Genomic DNA, 22,500 nt, shown 5'->3' on the forward strand with positions numbered 1-22,500 from the left:
TTTGTACGTTTTTGGTTTTTGTATCGCAGTTTTCTTTGTTTTTTTGTACGTTTTTGGTTTCGTATCGCAGTTTTCTTTGTTTTTGTACGTTTTTGTTTCGTATCGCAGTTTTCTTTTGTTTTGTTTGTGCGTTTTTTTGCTGTTGTTGTTTTTTTCCTTTGTTGTCGTTCTCTTTTCGGGAGTAGGTTTAAGTCCAGGCTGAAATAATGGAGTATTCGTAATAATAAAGAAAAATGTAGATTTTCGAACTTCTTAATGCTGGAATGTAGCTTAATAGATTGACAGTATTTATCATATTCAGTGATACTCATGGACGCATTCGCCAACTTATCAGTTTCTTGAAAAAGTAGCACCTATTTTCTAATTGTTACGACCCTATATTCATCCGAATTCTACCTCTCCCTAACTGCTCGAATGAGTGAAAGTGAAACACGAAACTTGCTTGTTTTGATTTCGGACATGGCTCGACGATTGAAACTCTTCGTGTTTACTGAAGTTCTCGTTTCGAGTCCGCCAAGCCCGCCTCTTCGTGATGCCCGGCTTGCCACGAGGCCGGGGGGGGGGGGGGGGGGCGTGGGCGGTTGGGTGGCGCCATCTGCCCGGAGGGACTCGAGCGCCACCGCCGGTTTTACGCATGTTCACATCGCGTGCGGGAGAGGATGGCTGACACCCGGCCGGGGGGGGGGGGGGGGGGGGGGGGGCGGTCATGCGCGCGACGTGACGCTGCAGTGTGTGCCACCGTGCGTCTGTGACTAGTTTATCTCCGGCCGCCATTGGCTGTTTGTGAATGCCAGCCGGTTAATGGCCATTCACGGACTTCCATTCGCTCCTCTGACTAGTCATCAATTAGAAGAGAAAAAGTTCCACATAGTGAACACGTGAACTGTAAATAGTGTTCTCCCGCGTTAGCAATAATGATGAACAAAATAACCGGAATTGCAACATCATGGAGTACTGTTCTATAAATAAAACAGATCCGGTTATTTCACAGATTCATTTTCTAAACTACTGGCTATTTTGTGCAGCTTTGTGATGCGTGATGTTACAGAACGTTGTAATTTCCGACACATTAGCTCGACAAGCTGCTGACACATCCGGCATAACATAACCGTACTGTAATTTTCTGTGTTTGTGATTTCAATTAGATTACTATAGTAAATCATGCTACAATAATCACACTCAGCATATTAAACGTGACTACAAGCAGACACCTACAACCTTACCAATACAAAACGCACAAATAAACTAACATTTATAGCTTTGCGTGACTCCATACACTGTACCCTATTGCAGGTATGATGATGTGAATTACGCTTCTGCTTAGCGAATAGAACCACAAGAATTGAGCTAATAAATTATAATTATATTGTCGTTTGCTTGTTTGTTTGTGATATCAACAATACGAGTGAGATACATGTGGTATTAGAGGATAAGTGGTGTATGGTTTTCTTAGGTTTTGCAATAGGGACTTACAGGTTATTGGATGGTTAACTGGAATTAGCTATTGTGTGTCGTGTCTTCATGTATTGGAGGAAAATGCTTTTTTTTTTGTCTTTTAATTTCTGTCTCGTGATAGCCTCCGTTTTTCTTCTCTCTCTCCCTCTCTCGCTCACTTTTCGATCTCTGTTTGTCTCTCTATATGTCTGTCTGTTTCTGTCTCTGTCTGCCTGTTTCTCTCTCTCTCTCTCTCTCTCTCTCTCTCTCTCTCTCTCTCTCTCTCTCTCTCTCTCTCTCTCTCTCTCTCTCTCTCTCTCTCTCTCTCCCCAATCTCTCCTGTTCATTCTCAATTCCTCCCACACGACAATACATTCTGTTTGTCCGACTGTCTGTCTGTTTCTGAGTCTTTCTTTCTCACTCTCTCTATCTGTCTGTATGCCTGTTTCTATCTCTACCTCTGTACCAGTCTCTCTCTCTATCTCATTCTCTCTATCTTTCTCAGTATGTCCCTCTCTCTCTCTCTCTCTCTCTCTCTCTCTCACTCCCACTTCTCACTCTGTCTGTCTGTTTACCTCTTTCTCTCTTACTCTCTCTCTCCCCCACTTCTCACTCTCCGTCTGTCTCTGTCTCTCTCTTTGTCTGTCTGTCTGTCTGTCTCTCGCTTATTCTGAATTTCACCCTCCAGGCACTGAAATCATGGTGGTGACTGACGGAATAATATGACAATTTTGGACGGAACTATATACGATGCACAAATACTACTAAAAAGGGGAAAAATGGACAAAGAACATTACCATAATCAATGATTCAGAACAAAGAAGGAAAAAAGAGACATTTCGAGTCCATTTGTTCCGTAGTTCCGCAGACGCGACAAAGATGGCGGAAGGGAGAGAGAAGAGAGAGAAGGTAATCCTGATATACACACGAACTTTACACAGGGAAGTGCTGAATCCTATAAAATCTTATGATTTACGAGTCACGCACAAAACGGCCGGCGGAGACCCCAAGGCCATGAGTAAATGAGTGAGTGAGTGAATAAGTGAGTGAGTGGGCAGCTGTTTGGACCCCACCCACACCTCGGTCACGTGGCCAGCTGTGCTTCTGCAAGGAGATTTCGGTTCATATTGCTTTGTAGTAATGGTGGTGATATTAATTAATTATGAGTGACAGGCTGATGATTTCTCGTCGATTCTGCTTTATTTATATTCTATTATCTATCCACATTTAATCTATTTTGCGCCAGAATGCAATTGCTTTCAAGACAGGAGCAGGAAGTCATCATGAAGATCGGGAAGGTCTATAGAAAGACGGCCCAATCGCCTCTATTTGCACAATCAGCGTCTGATGGCGTATTTCCTTTTGATAATCGGAAAGGAAGAGAAAGCTGGCCGGGCACTCTCGTCACTCCCGCACTTGATGGCGTCGATTCCCCGCGATCGGAGGATGCAAAATCTCCATCAGATTTCGCGGAAGAGCAATTGCGCCAATGGGTTCTCGGCCGCGGTTCTCGGGGCCGCGAAACGCTCGCTCAGAGGGCAGCACAGACGCACCAGCCTGAGGCCCCGAGGGTATAGCGTGTGCATACTGCGGTGGAATTATTTCTGGCGATGTACGTGTACACACACACACACACACGCACACACATACACATACATACATGCATACATACATACATACATACATACATACATACATACATACATACATACATACATGCATACATACATACATACATACATACATACATACATACATACACACACACACACACACACACACACACACACACACACACACACACACACACACACACACACACACACACACACACACACACACACACACACACACACACGCACACACACACACACACACACACACCTGCTCTACTCTACCTTTCATAAATACATAATTATTTTCCTCCCGTGTGAATAATACCACCCTTTCAGCTCGTATATGATAAACCGTATTCATGTTGACAATTGTGGAAAGGTATGAATGAGAACGAATATCTTCACATTACAAGAGATGTATTTGCCCGGTTTCGATTATATTTCTGATGTATTTCTGACGAAGATGTAATCGAAACCTGCCAAATACATCTCTTGTATTGTGAAGATATTCGTTCTCATCCATACCTTCTGTATATGATATTTTTACTCTTAGGCATATAATAGATATTTAGATTTATTTGACGGAAATGAGCGCATAATAAATCAAGGATAAACTAAGGAAAATTACGAAATCAAATAACCAAAGGAGAGGCAAGTGGCCATCCCCTTCGTGCTGTCAATCTAAAAACTGACGACCTCACCATCTCTTTTTTTATTTTCCTTTCCCACTTTTACTTGTCGATCCTAAGCACCCATTTTCTAACCCTCAATCATATAGTACAAATGAAGTACATTCGCGATGTCTTTTATTCCTAGAATTAATTCGTTCTTATGAAATTCTTTTTAGTTAAGTGGCCGACATCAGCTGACGTACGAGTTTCATCTCAATTTCGGAAAGTTTTCGTTCACACAACGATCACTCACTCAGTCCCTCACGCAAACACAAGAGCTTTTGCGACTCCCCGTGCATGAACCACCGGGATTTCCATGTACATCGTTGCTAGGCAGATTATTTCGTCCATAATTAGCAGGGGCGGGTCCAGAGAATTTTCTGGTGGGGGGCACAGGGGGTGACAACAATAAATTGGGGGAGGGGGTCACATTTTATATACAGGGGGCCATTACGACGAGTCAGTGACCATTAGGGGGACACACAGGATGGCCAATCAGATTGTAGAGGTGGGGGGGGACAGGTGCCCTCCGTGCCACCATGGAAGCCCCGCCTCTGATAATTAGGGGTTTGCTAATTACGAGGGTTTAAAATCTTGGTATAAACAGATATCCATATACACAGAAATAAATATCTATCGATCTATCAAATAAACACGAATTCTTCTATTTGTAAGGTAGATATGTATATCTAGACTGATAGATGTGCATTTATTTGTGTTTATGTGCGTGTAATGAATGTCACTGAGGTCGGGCCGGGCATAATTTTAACAAACCGACCTAATGTCTTCACAGGAGATTCGTGGTAATGGCGCCCATTTTGTCCGAAAACCTTAACTCTTCACCCCGAGTTTTACCCATGACGAGTATCCTTGCACTAAACTTTTTATTATCATATTTATCCTCGTCTCTTTCTGTTCCGAGGCGGATTGCTGTTGTTCTCTCCTTTATCGGTATTCCCATTCTATCGCTATCAATAAAATAGACTTTATAATCAACCTAAAACATTGTAAAATCATAATATGGCTTAAAACACTTAAAACAGTTCAGATGTGGAGGATGGCGAGAGGTAGAGCGCGCGAGGACTTTACGTCTACGTCGGGAACGCCACCGAAGTGTGTGTGTGTGTGTGTGTGTGTGTGTGTGTGTGTGTGTGTGTGTGTGTGTGTGTGTGTGTGTGTGTGTGTGTGTGTGTGTGCAGAGATTACTATTCTTATTCATTCCATCATTATGCCATAATTTTGAAAGGCTACATTAAATTATTGATTTACACTTTTAGGGAACCAAGATCCATAAAGTTAAAATTATCAGTACATTTCTTAGCGCTTATGGAAACGGCAGTAACACGCAGTGCATTACTATCTCTCATCTACAGTCTATCTTACAAAGACCAGTTCACGAATACGTATACAAACACACAAACACACCCAAACAAACACGCACACACACACACACACACACAATTACACTAAAAAACACCCACCCACACGCAAACAAACACACCCAAACAAACACACACACACTCAAATAAACAAGCACACACACACACCTCTTCTCCTGACCTTCAACAAGGAGTATCGAGCGCGCCCCGGCCGGAGCGAGCGGGCAGACGAGCAGTGGCAAAGGTACAGTCGAGACAGCATGAGCCTCCGCAGTGGCTGTGGTGGGCGCGCTCGGGTTTACACACTCGAGCATCAGGTGGTTAAGTGGTAAGTGCGCCAAGAGGAAGGGCTCGTGAATGTGCCGGGACTGTTGCCTCTGCGAGTAGCACGAGGGAATAGCCGGGTCGTTGCGTATTCTCCTCGGGCAGTGAAGGCAACACGACGATAAACTGGAAGGTGCATCGGCTTGGACAACCGCGCGGAAAGGCAGAGCGTGGGAAGTGCTGCGCGTTTGGGGGAAGCGGGAAGGCCCCGTCGGCTGCCCCGGCGTCGAGGGAGTTTGCTTCGTCGCTGACTACTAGGTAGATTCCCTGTATATATATATATATATATATATATATATATATATATATATATATATATATATATATATGTATATGTGTGTGTGTGTGTGTGTGTGTGTGTGTGTGTGTGTGTGTGTGTGTGTGTGTGTGTGTGTGTGTGTGTGTGTGTGTGTGTGTGTGTATTATGTATGTGTGTAATTATATGTCTATGTATATATATATGTATATATATATATATATGTGTGTGTGTGTGTGTGTGTGTGTGTGTGTGTGTGTGTGTGTGTGTGTGTGTGTGTGTGTGTGTGAGAGAGAGAGAGAGAGAGAGAGAGAGAGAGAGTTAAAGATATATACGCTAATAATGTAAATCTTTTTTTTTTTTTTTTTTGCTTACTACATATTTACAGTATAATGTCCACCAAATTAAGGTAAATTACTCCCGTCTAATAGCCTAACTACAACTGATTGCTACCATTCATAGAACCTGAATTGACAATAATAGAGATTACCCTTCAACTTCCTTTCTAGCAATAATGGTAACAATAAAACGTAAACATTTATCATTATGCTCCCTCCTGCTTTACTACCTGCGTCTCTACTGAAGTATAAAACCTTACCTTCTTCACATACATATTGACAAAACCTGTATAGTGCCGTGCAGATTTCCTCAGTCACATCGCAGACATATTTCTTGCACAAGCAAAGGCATGGTTATATCTCCACGAGGTAATTACCTTAAGTAACGTTAAGTGATTTCAGTTAATAATAGCAAGTCGCGAGTGAGGTCCCGACAAGCCACCTGCTGTAATCTCTGCTCTACTGTGTATTCGTTTCCCCTTCTTTACTCTTTCCTCCCTTCGTTCTTATTTTCCCCCTTTCGTTCTGTGTGAATATCTCTTCCTTCATTCCCTCTCCTATTCATCATCCGTTTAGTATTTCTCCTCATTCGCTCTCTTTCGCAATCCGCTCTTCTTTTGTAATTTGCATACTTCCTCCCTCTTTACAACATTCCTTCACATTTCTGCTGCACATCCCTTACAAACAGCTGCAGAGGTTCCGCACGTATCTGCCACTCAATCCTACAAACAAATAACACGTAGTTGTCCCGTAGAAACCACACAGAACTACCACAGACAAATAACACATAACTGCTCCATACCAACGTCACATACTTGGCTCATAACTTCGACTTTAAAATCCCACATAAAAAACTACATGCCAACCGCGCATACATGGCTCACAATTACCCCCAAAAATAAACCCATACCTGCCCCTTACCAACACACACACACATAGCCCACAATTACCGCAAACAACTACGTAACTACTCCGCACCAACCACGGAACTACCCCACATATATCCCATCCAGCAGCTACCCCAGTGCAACACAGTCCCGCGAAGGAGATTCACCCTTCCACTTTTGAGCAATAACGTAAACAAGTCCTCATTGCTCCTTATCCTGGCGCTCCATAATGACAAGCAGACTAAATTTTATTTTCTCTTCACCGTCACGGGAAAGAAAAGGGTGAATTTCAACTTGTTTGCGGATTACATATGCACGCTTTGAACTTTTTGAAGAAGAAAAAAGGGGGATTTAAGTGTGTTTGCTGTACTTTCCATACATGTGTTGCATATTCGCATGTGCAGGCTCACTTATATAAACAGAAAATGTCATGTTTTCAGGGTGAACTAGAGATTTATACAGGAAGTGCATGCGAATTTGTCTCCAGTGTGTAAGCAGACACAATGAGAGCCAGAAGATTACAATATTATAGGTTGTTATACATGGTTACATGCATAACAATACTTATGAATTTATACCCGAAAAATGTGTAGATAGTCCTATATGTAGACACGAATACGGATACTGATGTAAATTTAAACGTGAATACATATTGAATACATTGAATGCATATATTTTTACTGTTATCTTCGTTATGACAATTATCATTAGTTTCATAGAACACTACGAAGGCTAATATGCGTACATGTATTCCGACTTCTGCGATAGTCCAATGGTTATAGTTTTGGAATCGGAACCTCTGGTGTCGGGATCGAATTCCGCTTAGGTTGCGCCCGGCTGGACCCTCTCATCCATAGCTTACATCCGGATGATGTAATAGTGATACGATGGTAAATAAATGATAGTTGGGACGGAAAGGAAATGGCCATCGCTGGTTTAGATGGAATGTTCCTCGGCGATCATGCTATGGTTGGTAATCTGTCCTTGATATGATTACGCACACGCACACACACACGCACACACACACACACACACACACACACACACACACACACACACACGCACACGCACACGCACACACACTCACACACACACACGCACAGATATATATGTGTGTGTGTGTGCTGCACATATATATATATCGATCGCAAAATGAGTCTGAACATAAAATTAACAAGAGCAAAGAAATCTTAAAATATATTTTTGCGGAAAAATAAAGTACATGGACCGTTTGGGATATTATACTCAGAATTTGCAACTAGTCTTCATATGTCTGTATTTCTCACACACACACAAACACACACACACACAAAGGAAGGTGTGTATGTGTGGATTTATATTTGTGCGCCAGTATACACACACACAAGGAGAAAAAGTAAGTGAATATACAAATGGTTGATATTTTTTTCAGTTTTTGATCTTGCATTTATTCCCTTTGAAATCTTTGCAGCTTTTCACATTTCCTTTGCAGAAATTGATACAAAAAGGAAAAAAAGGAAAACAAAAGCGGAAGAAAAGAATAGTGAGGAAGCATTAGATAATAATAAAAAAAAATGATGGACGGTAATTTCTCCCACATCGCAGACACCAATACAAAAATTATAGAATAAATAAATAAAAACCTGAAGAAAATAGTGAGGAAGCATTAAAAGATAAGGATGCAAAAGAGAAAAAAAACTATTTCTTCCACATCGCAGAGATTAAAACAAAAATTATAAAATAGATAAATAAATAAAAATTTAAAAAAAAGAATCCACATCGCAGAACTGATATAAAAATTAGAAAAAACGGAAGAAAATAGTGAGGAAGCAGTAGGATATATGAATACAAAAGAAGAAAAAACATAATTCCTTCTTCATCGATTATTAAGTTATTAAAGCCACATCCGTTTCCTTTCTCCCCGGACAGCCCGGATGGCCAAGACTCGCAACGCCAGGGATTCGGACGAGCGGCCAGCCTCGCCGCCGCCGCCGCCCGAGGAAGCCGCCGTCCTCATCCCCGACTTCGACTCCGTCTTCGACTACATCGGCGGCTTCGGATGGTACCAGTCAGTGAGCATCTCGTCCGGCTGAACATTCGTGTCCATAGCTAGCTAACTGTTTAACTGCCTAATTATCTGTCAAACTGTTTAACTGCCTGGACCGCTCGACAACAGTTTATCAAAATTTGAATGGCACATCCTGCTTTCGGATAATGTCATAATCACGCATCATGTGCAGGCTTCTGACACTCAATCGTTAGCCTTTTATCGGACGACCTGCCATCACAGATATCACCGGGGTATCAAGGCCGCGGTGTTGCTCATTTTATGTCCTTTATATCAGCGTGGTCGTCTTTGCAAGGCCGCGCTGAACAATATGGCGGTGCTCCTAGAACTTTTTATTTTTTATTTTTTAGAAATGATGTGAGGGGACATTTTAAAAATTCATTACACATATTCTTTTCTCTGTCACTTCGACTCATACTCACTGCTAGTTTGTGCTTCATTTGATATAGTTAATAGTTAATACAGTTGATCCAGGCTTCATCTGTTTTGGTTTTACTCAATAGATTAACGTTTTTTCTGAGCAGCTGTTCCTGCTTGCTAAAGATGCGCAATAAAGTCAATCAGTTCTGTTAGTCGGCGAATGTAAAGAATTGTGCTGATGTATTTCATAAATCTCTTGACTTTTTTCCTTTCACTTCACCATTATTAGGACAAATTCTTAATAATAGACGATATTATTCACTGTTGGAGGGTGATTGGTGATTGCATAAGAAATCAAGCTCAAAAACAATGAAATTTCCTAAGAATACGATCACATATGACCTGACGATCAGAATGCATTCGTTCATGATCATAATTAAGTCAAATTCTTTATGATATTCGACAGTATTCGCTGTTGGGAGGTTGGTCATTACGAAGACAATATTTGGAATGTTTAGATGCAATTCCTATAGATCTTATTGTTTCTACAATCGCATCCGAGGAGCACAATCACTTGTAGACAGACCATCAACCCGACGTGCATACAACTGCTCTCTCTCTCTCTCTCTCTCGCTTTCTTTCTTCTCTCTCTTCTCTCTCTCTCTCTCTCTCTCTCTCTCTCTCTCTCTCTCTCTCTCTCTCTCTCTCTCTCTCTCTCTCTCTCTCTCTCCCTCTCTCTCTCTTTCCCTTCCTCCCCCCCCCCTCTCTCTCTCCCTTCCTCCCTCCCTCTCTCTGTCTTTCATTTCAACTCGCGGCTTCTCCACAGATCCTCTTCGCCGCCACGTGCTACCTGTGCGTGCTGTGCTGCTGTGTTTACTTCGGCCAGCTGTTCATGACGCTGACGCCGCCCCACTGGTGCCGCGCCCCTCCGGAACTCGAGGGCCTCAACCTCACGCAGGAGGAGCTCAAGAACCTTACCATCCCCAGGCACCACAACGGGAAGGAATTCCTCTCCTGCTACAGATACGATGTTAACTTCACAGAGGTAGTTTTCAGGGAAGTTTTCCTCTCGTGGAAAGGCAGTTAAGAAGTTCTTGACTGACTTTTGATTCAAATCTATCAGTATTTATAGTGTTGAAATATATATGTTTTTAGAATATATATATTCTTTTCATTCCTATTCCTCTATCAGCATTTATAATATTGAAATATATTTGTTTCAGTCTATATTATTAATTTCTAAAATGCCAGCTGCTTTATCATCTCAAGAATGAGGGGCTTTTGAATAATAATATAGTTATATAATAATGCCAGTATATCAGTATTTAAAAAATTGAAATATCAATTTTTGCAGAATATACTTTTCATATCTAATATGCCAGCTGCTTTTTCACCTCAAGAATCAAAGGGCTTTTGAATAATACTATAGTTAAGAGTATATAATAATGTAGTACTATAATAATAGCAATTCTGTTCCTTTCAGATTCTGGAGAGTGACTCGCCGTGGCCGGACCCATCTTGGCCACATACCACCTGCACCTACGGATGGACCTACAACTACTCTTTCTACTATCCGACCATCACCTCTCAGGTATTTTAGCCTTTGTCATTATTACTATTAGTTGTAGGAGTATCTTTTTTTGATTGATAGCTATCCCATTTTGTGTGTTGAAGGTACAGAGGAAAGTTTGTATACAATTTTGGATTATTTTGTATAGAAAAAGTGTGGGCTGTGCAAAAAGTAAATAACTAAATAAATAAGTAAATGATAAAAAACAAAAATGGAATACATATTTTTAAGGGATCTGTAACGAAAAGATGCATCATCAGTCACAAACAAAACGTAGAATCATCCCAAACTTTCAGCATTTTTACGAAAAAAAAAAAATGTCAAATTCCCTTCAAGGCGCCCAAGAATATTCGTCTTGAAAGCTCAGATCCACACAATTCACCTGAACATTTAATTAATCAGCGAATGACGACTCACGACCACCCGCCTCTCGCCAGCTGGACTGGGTGTGCGACGAGGACTGGCGACCGGCGCTGGCTCAGTCGCTCTTCTTCGTGGGCTCCATGGTCGGCACGCCCACGCTGGGATGGGCGGCCGACGCGTGGGGAAGGCTTCCGCTCATAGTCTTCACCAACATCTTGGGAGGCGTCGCTGGGGTCGTGTCTGCCTTCAGCAACTCGTTCGCGATGTTCGCTGCGCTGCGCCTGCTGGTGGGCTTCACCTTCGAACAGATGCTCATGATCGGGTACATGCTGAGTAAGTGCGGGTGCTCATGGTCGGATACGTGCTGAGTAAGTGCGGGTGCTCATGGTCGGATACGTGCTGAGTAAGTGCGGGTGCTCATGGTCGGATACGTGCTGAGTAAGTGCGGGTGCTCATGGTCGGATACGTGCTGAGTAAGTGCGGGTGCTCATGGTCGGATACGTGCTGAGTAAGTGCGGGTGCTCATGGTCGGATACGTGCTGAGTAAGTGCGGGTGCTCATGGTCGGATACGTGCTGAGTAAGTGCGGGTGCTCATGGTCGGATACGTGCTGAGTAAGTGCGGGTGCTCATGGTCGGATACGTGCTGAGTAAGTGCGGGTGCTCATGGTCGGATACGTGCTGAGTAAGTGCGGGTGCTCATGGTCGGATACGTGCTGAGTAAGTGCGGGTGCTCATGGTCGGATACGTGCTGAGTAAGTGCGGGTGCTCATGGTCGGATACGTGCTGAGTAAGTGCGGGTGCTCATGGTCGGATACGTGCTGAGTGAGTGCGGGTGCTCATGGTCGGATACGTGCTGAGTAAGTGCGGGTGCTCATGGTTGGATACGTGCTGAGTGAGTGCGGGTGCTCATGGTCGGATACGTGCTGAGTAAGTGCGGGTGCTCATGGTCGGATACATGCTCAGTAAGTGCGGGTGCTCATGGTCGGATACGTGCTGAGTAAGTGCGGGTGCTCATGGTCGGATACATGCTCAGTAAGTGCGGGTGCTCATGGTCGGATACATGCTCAGTAAGTGCGGATGCTCATGGTCGGATACATGCTCAGTAAGTGCGGGTGCTCATGGTCGGATACGTGCTCAGTAAGTGCGGGTGCTCATGGTCGGATACATGCTCAGTGAGTGCGGGTGCTCATGGTCGGATACGTGCTCAGTAAGTGCGGGTGCTCATGGTCGGATACATGCTCAGTGAGTGCGGGTGCTCTCTCTCTCTCTCTCTCTCTCTCTCTCTCTCTCTCTCTCTCTCTCTCTCTCTCTCTCTCTCTCTCTCTCTCTCTCTCTCTCTCTCTCTCTCTCTCTCTCTCTTCTTTCTTCTTTCTTTTATGCTCTCTCTTTTTCTTTCTCTCTCTCTCCCTCCCCTGCGCGAGCGAGCTGCCTATATACGTATGTAAATAATCCAATTTACGAGAATGGACAAAACAGGGTGGAAGAGAATAAAAAAAAATGTTAAGGGTTTGGACTAAAACAAATTCGTTATAATAACATTGACGGTGATGAAGATAAAATGAAACACAACCATAAAACAAAAACGTGCGGGGGGGGAGGGGAGAGGGGCTCTTTGGGCGTCTGTGATGAGAGCGAATTGTTTGTCCTGCTGAGTGATCAGTCGAAGGGAAACCTCCGGCTGTTTCTTCCGCTGACGAAGGCTTCCCAACTAAACGAAAAGTTGGTAATAAATATAGCTTCACAAGAATAATTGTCATATACATCCAGAGTAAATATTTGATAAATTAAATCACTCGAAACCTCATCATTATATTCTTTACTTGTTAGATTATCGCATGTAGGAGGAATAGTAATTCTATGTGATCTACAAATTATTTAAATAGGAAGGTGACGAATCAGTTAAGTAGGAACAACGATATTAACTTTAAATTCCTACAAGATTTAAAACTAAAACCGTAAAATTCCTACAAGATTTAAAACTAAAACAGTAAAATTCCTACAAGATTTAAAACTAAAACCGTAAAATTCCAACAAGATTTAAAACTAAAACCGTAAAATTCCTACAAGATTTAAAACTAAAACCGTAAAATTCCTACAAGATTTAAAACTAAAACCGCAAAGGCAGAAATGAAATTAGGAAAAATAATCTTATCCTCGTTGAATGAATGCCTGTCACGTCCTGCTATCGGAGTCACTCCTGTCGAACTAAAGTCATACCGGTTAGCAGCCAGGCGGAGTGCTTGCTAGTGCAGTCGTTGGCAGTTATCTGTGTAGCATTACAGTTGCATTATATTTCTTAGCACTGAATTTGTGTTTCCGCAAATTCATTTTTTGGATATGTTCGGAATAGATATCAAATCGATGAAGTAAAAGCCGTGTCACATTTGGACTTTTTCCGCATTGCATTTTTACGCTGGTATACCACAGAAATCGTGGTCATTTTGGCTCGCGCAGTCACACTAGCGACGAGAACCACGGAAACAATCCGACCAAAATTCTAAACACAGAAAGATGGTTCCAACCCCCGCACAGGCTCTGGCGATGATAGACGCTATTCTGGCTATGTGGCGACGATTTAATGCGAAACAACGAATGTATAATGTTAAATAAGAGCGTATTCTTACTACTCCCATCAAGTCAGCTGATCGGGGGAAACGCGGACACAAATGTAAACAAACAGGCGAGCAGGTAGCTACCAACTTTTATCTGTTTTAAGAGAGAATTTGGCCATTTTTTATATTATTTACAATTTAGACTGTTTTTTGAATCGTTTTATATTGTATATAGATTTTTTTTTGCATTATTATCTATTTATAGCTTACGATTTTAACCAAAAAGCCAACGAAAAATTTGCCAACGAAAACGATAATTATCGTTTGACTGGAAATTATCGCATTTGGCCAATATGCCAGCAGTACCAAGAAAAACAAAGCAAGACACGGAAACGTGAAAAACAACACGGAAATAGTGCTAGTGTCACACCCCCTTACTAATACACTCAGTTCACAGTGCAAGAAAGTGTTTTCACACTGAATTCCTATTCAATGTGCTCTGTTTAATTTCACTGTGATTTTTGTTTCAAATACAAATATCATTCTAAGAAAAAAGACGAAAAAATCAGCTGTATCTACCGCAAAAAAATGTTTTGTATGTATCCTTCAAATTCGAAGGATACACTACTCATAGAACATATTTTTATTCGCACACTGCTTAAAGGGATATTAAACAGCCATTCTGTCCGTAGCGCAAGAGTACGTGTCGAGTGAGTACAGGACCGTAATGGCCAACGCGCCCGTGATGGTGTTCCTGACTGGGTCCATGTGCGGCCTCCCGTGGCTGGCCTGGTGGCTGGCCGACTGGTCCACCTTCGCCTTGGCCATCCACGCACCTCAGTTCCTCACCATCTTCTTCATATGGTTCGTATATCAGTGGTGTTGGCCCTGTTTCCATTGCGGGGATTGTAGCTAAGATGGGGGCCAGTGGAAAGGTCGTTTTTGCATGGTCGATGACTGTTGAAAGCGGTGATGTGTGAGGTAGCGGTTCCCAAACTGGGCGCCATCGAGTCTGTGGTCCCAAGTTTAGTTCCTTGGGGAGCTGCTAGATTGTGTATATAATTATGTATGTCTCTTCTATACAGTGCATAATTCCCACATGTTATTATTAATAAGTTATAATATACTCTGTAATAGATCATTATGTAGATCATTATTATTTCTGTATATTGTCAGTACATTATAGTTACGGCAAGTTAGCGTTGGGTAGTGTTGGAGGCCGTTCAAGAAAAGGGTGTCACAGAAAGGATGGAGTTAAGTGTTCCGTCACTGAAAAGTTTTAGGAACCGCTGATGTAAAGCTATGGATACAATACCTGCAGATAACGATGGAAAATTTTGATGTTAAATGGGTTGGTATCCAGCCATCCAAACGCCGTGGTATCAAACCGAGAAGCACCACCGCCCGTTCGTGGATGCCAGCGGAATCGACTGTTTACGTTTTTGCTTAAGGCACATAATTTTATTCAAATTTATTTTCTTCTTGTGTCAGAAATGTAATGTTGGACAAGGGAAATTCTTGTAACTAGAGGCTAGGAATAATACATTATATTTATATTCTCTTTTTTGCAGATAACTTTTATGTATGTGTACTATTTATACTGAGGAATCTCATAATCTGATGACATTAGATTTTTTGATGCTAAATGAATCCTCATTTCAGGATATCTAACCTTCGATGGGAAAATGGTGTTTGAAGACATTTATGCGGTGAGCACGTCACGATAAGTTAATTCTCGCAACGGTTCCTCTCGACCAGTGGTTCCCAAACATTTCCAGGCTGACGTCCTCTTGGCTTCTGGGGGATTACTAGATCCGCCCCCTCATACACATAAGCGAACCCTCACCCTTTTCACAGGCTTCAAATTGAAAGCATCAAGATTAAACACAGAGCTGTATTGCACATATAATTTAGGAAACCTTTTTATTTAGCATATTTGTAAATGAAAAAAATACTGCTCCTAATGCCTTCCTGTCGCCCCCCTACCGCCCCTTTTGCCTCCCCGCCCTCAGAGGGTCAGTCTCGCTCAGTTTAGGAAACGAATATTTCAAGGACGTGAATTTTCATTAACAACCGTCTCTTACTTCCAGCACACACACACACACACACACACACACACACACACACACACACACACACACACACACACACACACACTACACACTACACACACACACACCCACATATATACACAAAAGTGAAATACCAAAATATAGTAACCCAAAAATGTACGTACCGAAGACAACCGGAATCACAACCATCCACACTCCCCACAGGGCTCTGCCGGAGTCTGCGCGGTGGCTGCTGAGCCGGGGGCGAGTGGACCGCACGGTGGCCATCCTCAAGACCGTCGCCAGAGTCAACCGGAAGCCTCTGTCTCCTGCTGTCATTCAGGGCTTTAAGGTACATTCAGGGTGTTATGGTACAGTCAGGGCTTTAAGGTACAGTTAGGGTTTTATGGTACATTCAGGGCTTTAAGGTACATTCAAGGCTTTAAGGGACATTGAGGATTTTAAGAGACATTGAGGGCTTTAAGGGACATTGAGGGCTTTAAGGGACATTCAGGGCTTTTTAGGTGCATTCAGGACTTTAGGGTACATTCAGGGCTTTATGGTATATTTAAGTCTTTAAGGTACATCCAGGGCTTTAAGGAACATTCAGGGCTTTAAGGTACAATCAGGGCTTTAAGGTACAGTCAGGACTTTAAGGTACATTCTGAGCCTTAAGGTACATTCAGGACATTAGGGTATATTCAGAGCTTTAGGGTTTATTCAGAGCTTTAAGGGACAGTCAGGGCTTTAAGGTACATTCTGAGCCTTAAGGTACATTCAGGACATTAAGGTACATTCAGAGCTTTAGGGTTTATTCAGAGCTTTAAGGGACAGTCAGGGCTTTAAGCTACATAAAGAGCGTTAAAGTAAGTTCAGGACTTTAAGGGACATTCAGGGCTTTAAGGTACTTTAAGGTCTTTCTATTTCTTCTGAATTCACTCTGACTCTGGCAACGTCTGTCTGGAGAACTATTTGGGAGACGCGTTAGGTGCTCGACTCGCCCAGTGATTTCAACGCGAGATGGAAAAGTAGATTATTTGGCACATTGTATTCTTTATTTTTGCGAATATGCAATGGATTACTCTACTTTTTTTTAGCATTTTAGGTTGATATGATATATATATTTTTTTAGGATTTTGGCGAGGATATGTAATGGATTACTAATTTTTTTTAGCATTTTAGTTTAATATGATATTTTTTTTAGAATTTTGGTGAGAATATGTAATGGATTACTCCTTTTTTTTAGAATTTTAGTTTAATATGATATATTTTTTTAGGATCTTGGCGAGAATATGTGATGGATTACTCTTTTTTTTTTAGCATTTTAGCTTGATATGATATTTTTTTTTTAGGATTTTGGTAAGAATGTAAGAATATGTAATGGATTACTCCTTTTTTTTGCATTTTAGCTTGATATGATATATATATATATTTTTTTTTTTTTGGATTTTGGCGAGAATATGTAATGGATTACTCTATTTTTTTAGAATTTTAGTTTAATATATTTTTTAGGAATTTGGCGAGGATATGTAATGGATTACTCTACTTTTTTTTTAGCATTTTAGGTTGATATATATATATATTTTAGGATTTTGGTGAGAGTATGTGATGGATTACTCTAGGTTTTGTTTTAGCATTTTAGGTTGATATGATATTTTTTTAGGATTTTGGGAAGAATATGTAATGGATTACTCTATTTTTTTTTAGAATTTTAGCGTGATATGATATTTATTTTTTAGGATTTTGGCGAGGATATGGATGACTCTAGTATTTTAGTCTTTTTTTTTAGCTTGATATGATATATTTTTTTAGGATTTTGGCGAGGATATGGATTACTCTAGTTTTTTAGTCTTTTTTTTTTTTTTAGCTTGATATGATATATTTTTTTAGGATTTTGGCGAGGATATGGATTACTCTAGTATTTTAGTTGTTGTTTTTTTAGCTGGATATCAATTTTTCTTTAGGACTTTGGCGAGAAGCAGCGGAAGACGTCCCACCAGAAAGTGACAGTGCTCGATCTCTTCAAGACGCCCGTGCTCAGAAAGCGGTACATCGTCCTTATTATCATGTGGTAAGACTCACTTGATTTGCTTGGGTTTACGTGGTCATGAATAAGGACGTTTAGTTATGAGTATATATGAATATATGTATACAGCATATACATGCATACATATAATATATATATATATATATATATATATATATATATATATATATATATACACATATACACACATACACACATATATACATATATATATACATACATACATACACATGTGTGTGTGTGTGTGTGAGTGTGTGTGTGTGTGTGTGTGTGTGTGTGTGTGTGTGTGTGTGTGTGTGTGTGTGTGTGTGTGTGTGTGTGTGTGTGTGTGTGTCGCGCGCGCGTGAGTGTATGTATTTTTGAGAGCAGCACCGTCGCGAAAGGTGGGTACGGGGGGGGGGGGGGTGACAACTCCCACGGAGCAGGCTTTTGGCGGCGAATGAAGCCAAAACCGGTATTTGTCGGCAAATTCCTAGAAATTGGAATAATTCCAACTGAGCGCAAATGAAGTTATGAAAAGTACGAAACAATACCAATAATTAACCGTTATTATATCGGGACTAAATTTAAATATGACCGCACCTAATAACCACGCCCTTTTGGCGGGAAATTTGAGACGTTACAACCGCCTTCCTCGTCGCTTTCGCTATGGCCCTGTTTGTGTGTGTGTGTGTGTGTGTGTGTGTGTGTGTGTGTGCGCGTGTGTGTGTGTTTGTGTGCGTGTATGTGTGTGTTTGTTTGTTTGTGTGTATGTATGCATGTGTGTGTGTGCGTGTGTGTGTGTGTGTCTTCGTGTGCGTGTGTGTGTGTGTGTTTGTGTGTATGTGTTTGTGTGTGTGTGTGTGTGTTTGTGTGTGTGTGTGTGTGTGTGTGTTTGTGTGTGTGTGTGTGTGTGTTTGCGCGCGTGTGTGTGGGTCCGTGTGCGTGTGTGTGTGTGTGCGTGTGTGTGTGGGCGTGTGCGTGTGTGTGTGTGTGTGTATTTGTGTGAGTGTGTGTTTGTTCGTGTGTTTGTGTGCTTTTTTTTTTTTTATTTTATTTCTGTCATTAGTTTTTTTTTTTTTTTTTTTTGAGTGTGTGTGTGTATGTGTATGTGTGCACATTTCTGATCCCTCAATCTCACGAATCCGACAACGCCACGACTCCACCATCACCATCCCAGCCCCCCTCAGCTCCCCCCCTCCCTCCTCCCTCCCCCCACCAGGTGCACCCTCTTCGTCGCCTACGACGGCCACACGCGCAACACGGAGAACATCGGCCACAACGTCTTCGTCAGCTTCACCATCGCCGGCCTCGTGGAGCTCCCGGCGGACTTCGCGACCATGCTGGCGACCGAGTGGCTGGGGCGCCGCCACACCACCGTCGGGTCGCTCGTGCTCAGCGGCCTGGCCGGCCTCTGCATCGCCTTCATTCCCGAAGGTGAGGGTGCGGGGGGGGGGGGGCCTCGGGGACGTTGCGGGGGGGGGAGAGAAAGGGAGAGGGAGAGGGAGGGAGGGGGAGAGAGAGAGGGGGAGAGAGGGAGAGGGAGAGTTTCCAAAACAATTAAATGTTGGCTGATTTGTAACTTGTCTGCAACAAAATAAAGAATTTATTTCGCTTTATTTCATCGAAACATCTCAAAATGTTATGTCAATACAAATATGCATCTCATCCGTCTTATATTAAACAAGAATGAGATCTGTATGTAACGTCCTTAGCAATACATGATATCAAGGTGGCAAACTTAACTGCCAAAACAACTTACCTGGCGCTAAAGTATTTGTATATACATATTTTTTCTTTCCTTTGTTTCTTCTTCTTCCTCTTCTCCTTCTTCTTCTTTCTCCTCCTTTTCTTCTTCCTCCTCCTTCTCTTCTTCTTCCTCTTCTCCTTCCTCGTCCTCTTCTCCACACCTGCTTTCCTACGGCTCTATTTACTCCCCCATGGCACCGAGGAGACGTCACAGACCTTCTCCTTTTTCTTCTTCCTCCTCTTCTTCTTCCTCCTATTCTTCTTCTTCTTCTCCTTTTCTTCTTCCTCCTCCTTCTCTTCTTCTTCTTCGTCCTCTTCGTCCTCTTCTTCCTCTTCTCCACACCTGTTTTCCTACGGCTCTATTTACTCCCCCATGGCACCGAGGAGACGACACAGACCTTCTCCTTTTTCTTCTTCCTCCTCCTTTTCTTCTTCTTCCTCCTCCTCCTCCTCTTCTTCTTCCTCTTCTCCTTCTTCTTCTCCACACCTGCTTTCCTACGGCTCTATTTACTCCCCCATGGCACCGAGGAGACGAACCTGAGCCTCCTTGACGTACATCTCCTTTCCAGACGACACGTTGGCCATCATGGTCGTGGCCTTCATCGGGCGGTTCCTCATCACGATGTCCATGGATATCGGGCACCAGTACCCTGTGGAGGTGCTCCCGACGGTGGCGCGGGGGCAGGGCATCGGCGCCATGCAGACTGTGGGCTTCCTGTGTGGCTTCAGCTCGCCGTATATTGCTTATTTGGTAAGAGCTTCAGTGGCATTTCATAATTGGATACATGAAAATACAAAGTAGTGCACATGCACACATACACACCGACATATATATACACACATACGCACAGACACACACACACACACACACACACACACACACACACACACACACACACACACACACACACACACACACACACACATACACACACACACACACACACACACACATACACACACAAAAAAAAAACACATACACACACTCACTCATTCTCACTCACTCTCTCTCTCTCTCTCTCTCTCTCTCTCTCTCTCTCTCTCTCTCTCTCTCTCTCTCTCTCTCTCTCTCTCTCTCTCTCTCTCACTCACTCACTCACTCACTCACTCACTCACTCACTCACTCACTCACTCACACACACACACACACACACACACACACACACACACACACACACACACACACACACACACACACACACACACACACACACACACACAACACACACACACACACTCTCAAACAAAACCCACACACATACATACAACCCCCCCCCCCCACACACACACAAAACCCAAATACCCTTCTTGAAGAAAAATTTCCCCCCCAAACACTTGCATCAACGAACCCCCCACCAACCCGATACCCGTTTCTCCCCGCCAGTCCAAGTTCGGTCCGGCGGTTCCGTACGTGGTGCTGGGCGTGATCACGGTCACGGGCGGCTTCGCGTGCCTCCTGCTGCCAGAGACGCTCAGCGAGAAGCTGCCCGACACCCTGGAGGAGGGAGAGAGCTTCTTCGCCGGCCAGGGACTCTGCCACAACCCCTGCGCGAGGTGAGGGTCCTGGGGTGGGGGCGGGTGGGGTGAGGGCGGGGGTGGGTGGTGTTATATGCCGGTCAGGGACTCTGCCACAACCCCTGCGCGAGGTGAGGGTCCTGGGGTGAGGGCGGGTGGGGTGAGGGCGGGGGTGGGTGGTGTTATATGCCGGTCAGGGACTCTGCCACAACCCCTGCGCGAGGTGAGGGTCCTGGGGTGAGGGCGGGTGGGGTGAGGGTGAGGGCGGGGGTGGGCGGTGTTATATGCCGGTCAGGGACTCTGCCACAACCCCTGCGCGAGGTGAGGGTGGAGGGGGTGAGGGCGGGGTGGGTGGGGGTGAGGTGAGGTGGGGGTGGGTGGTGTTATATGCCGGTCAGGGACTCTGCCACAACCCCTGCGCGAGGTGAGGGTCCTGGGGTGAGGGCGGGAGGGGTGAGGGCGGGGGTGGGTGGTGTTATATGCCGGTCAGGGACTCTGCCACAACCCCTGCGCGAGGTGAGGGTCCTGGGGTGAGGGCGGGAGGGGTGAGGGCGGGGGTGGGTGGTGTTATATGCCGGTCAGGGACTCTGCCACAACCCCTGCGCGAGGTGAGGGTCCTGGGTGGGGGCGGGAGGGTCGGTGGGGGGGGGTTGTGTTATACGGCCGGTTTGTTAAATTTGAGCGGTACCCGACCCAATAACAATTCGGATACACGAAACATCCATATACGCAGAAATAAATTCATATCGATCTATTTAACGGATATATATATATACATTGATCTAGCCATCTATCTGGTTAATTATGTATGTCTAGACTGATAGACTGGTTCATTTCCGTGTATGTGCATGTCCGTATATTGAATGTTCATTGGGTTGGGACTCGCACAATTTGAACAAACCGGCCGCTTGTCTGCACTGGTACTAGGACTGTTATTATCATCGTTCTTTTCATTGCTATTGTTACTATTTTGTTATTGTTATCGATATTATTATTATTATTATTATTATTATTATTATTATTATTATTGTTATTATTATTATTATTGGTAGTGGTATTATTATTGTTTTTATTATTCGTAGTGGTATTATTAATATTTTTATTATTATTTTCATCATCATCACCATAATTCTCATTGTCATTATGATTACCATCATTAAAATTACCACTATCATCATCATTGTTTTATCATTACCATTATCCCCGCTATCATCTTTTCTTCTCCCTCATAGGAAGGTGAATCTTATAAAAACAAATGAAATTATAGGAAAGATGTGTTTTTATACCAGCAGGTCAGCAGTACATTTACATATATTTTCAGGAGGAACAAGATCTCAGCTGGCGACGGAGCAGGAAGAACG

General features: G+C 43.2%; 1 protein-coding gene across 4 annotated transcripts in view; it reads left to right on the forward strand.

The window, feature by feature from the left end:
- The first annotated feature begins 5,322 nt into the window (after positions 1 to 5,322).
- LOC113802028 (organic cation transporter protein) overlaps positions 5,323 to 22,500 on the forward strand; it is a 17,579-nt gene continuing 401 nt past the window's right edge. Inside the window, exons 1-12 of one of the 4 annotated variants that reach the window (XM_070116656.1) lie at positions 5,323 to 5,682; positions 8,814 to 8,956; positions 10,139 to 10,357; positions 10,796 to 10,903; positions 11,320 to 11,578; positions 14,491 to 14,662; positions 16,075 to 16,201; positions 17,814 to 17,920; positions 19,098 to 19,312; positions 20,194 to 20,375; positions 21,009 to 21,178; positions 22,461 to 22,500. The exon at positions 22,461 to 22,500 is cut by the window's right edge and continues 401 nt beyond it. In XM_070116656.1, the coding sequence (XP_069972757.1) occupies positions 8,819 to 8,956; positions 10,139 to 10,357; positions 10,796 to 10,903; positions 11,320 to 11,578; positions 14,491 to 14,662; positions 16,075 to 16,201; positions 17,814 to 17,920; positions 19,098 to 19,312; positions 20,194 to 20,375; positions 21,009 to 21,178; positions 22,461 to 22,500 (1,737 nt within the window). In that variant the 5' untranslated portion in view covers positions 5,323 to 5,682; positions 8,814 to 8,818. The remainder of the gene's footprint in view (positions 5,683 to 8,813; positions 8,957 to 10,138; positions 10,358 to 10,795; positions 10,904 to 11,319; positions 11,579 to 14,490; positions 14,663 to 16,074; positions 16,202 to 17,813; positions 17,921 to 19,097; positions 19,313 to 20,193; positions 20,376 to 21,008; positions 21,179 to 22,460) is intronic. The other 3 variants (XM_070116655.1, XM_070116657.1, XM_070116658.1) reach the window with 3 other exon arrangements.

The sequence above is a fragment of the Penaeus vannamei genome, chromosome 39 (assembly GCF_042767895.1).
Source record: "Penaeus vannamei isolate JL-2024 chromosome 39, ASM4276789v1, whole genome shotgun sequence".
In the NCBI taxonomy this organism is placed as follows: Eukaryota; Metazoa; Arthropoda; class Malacostraca; order Decapoda; family Penaeidae; genus Penaeus; species Penaeus vannamei.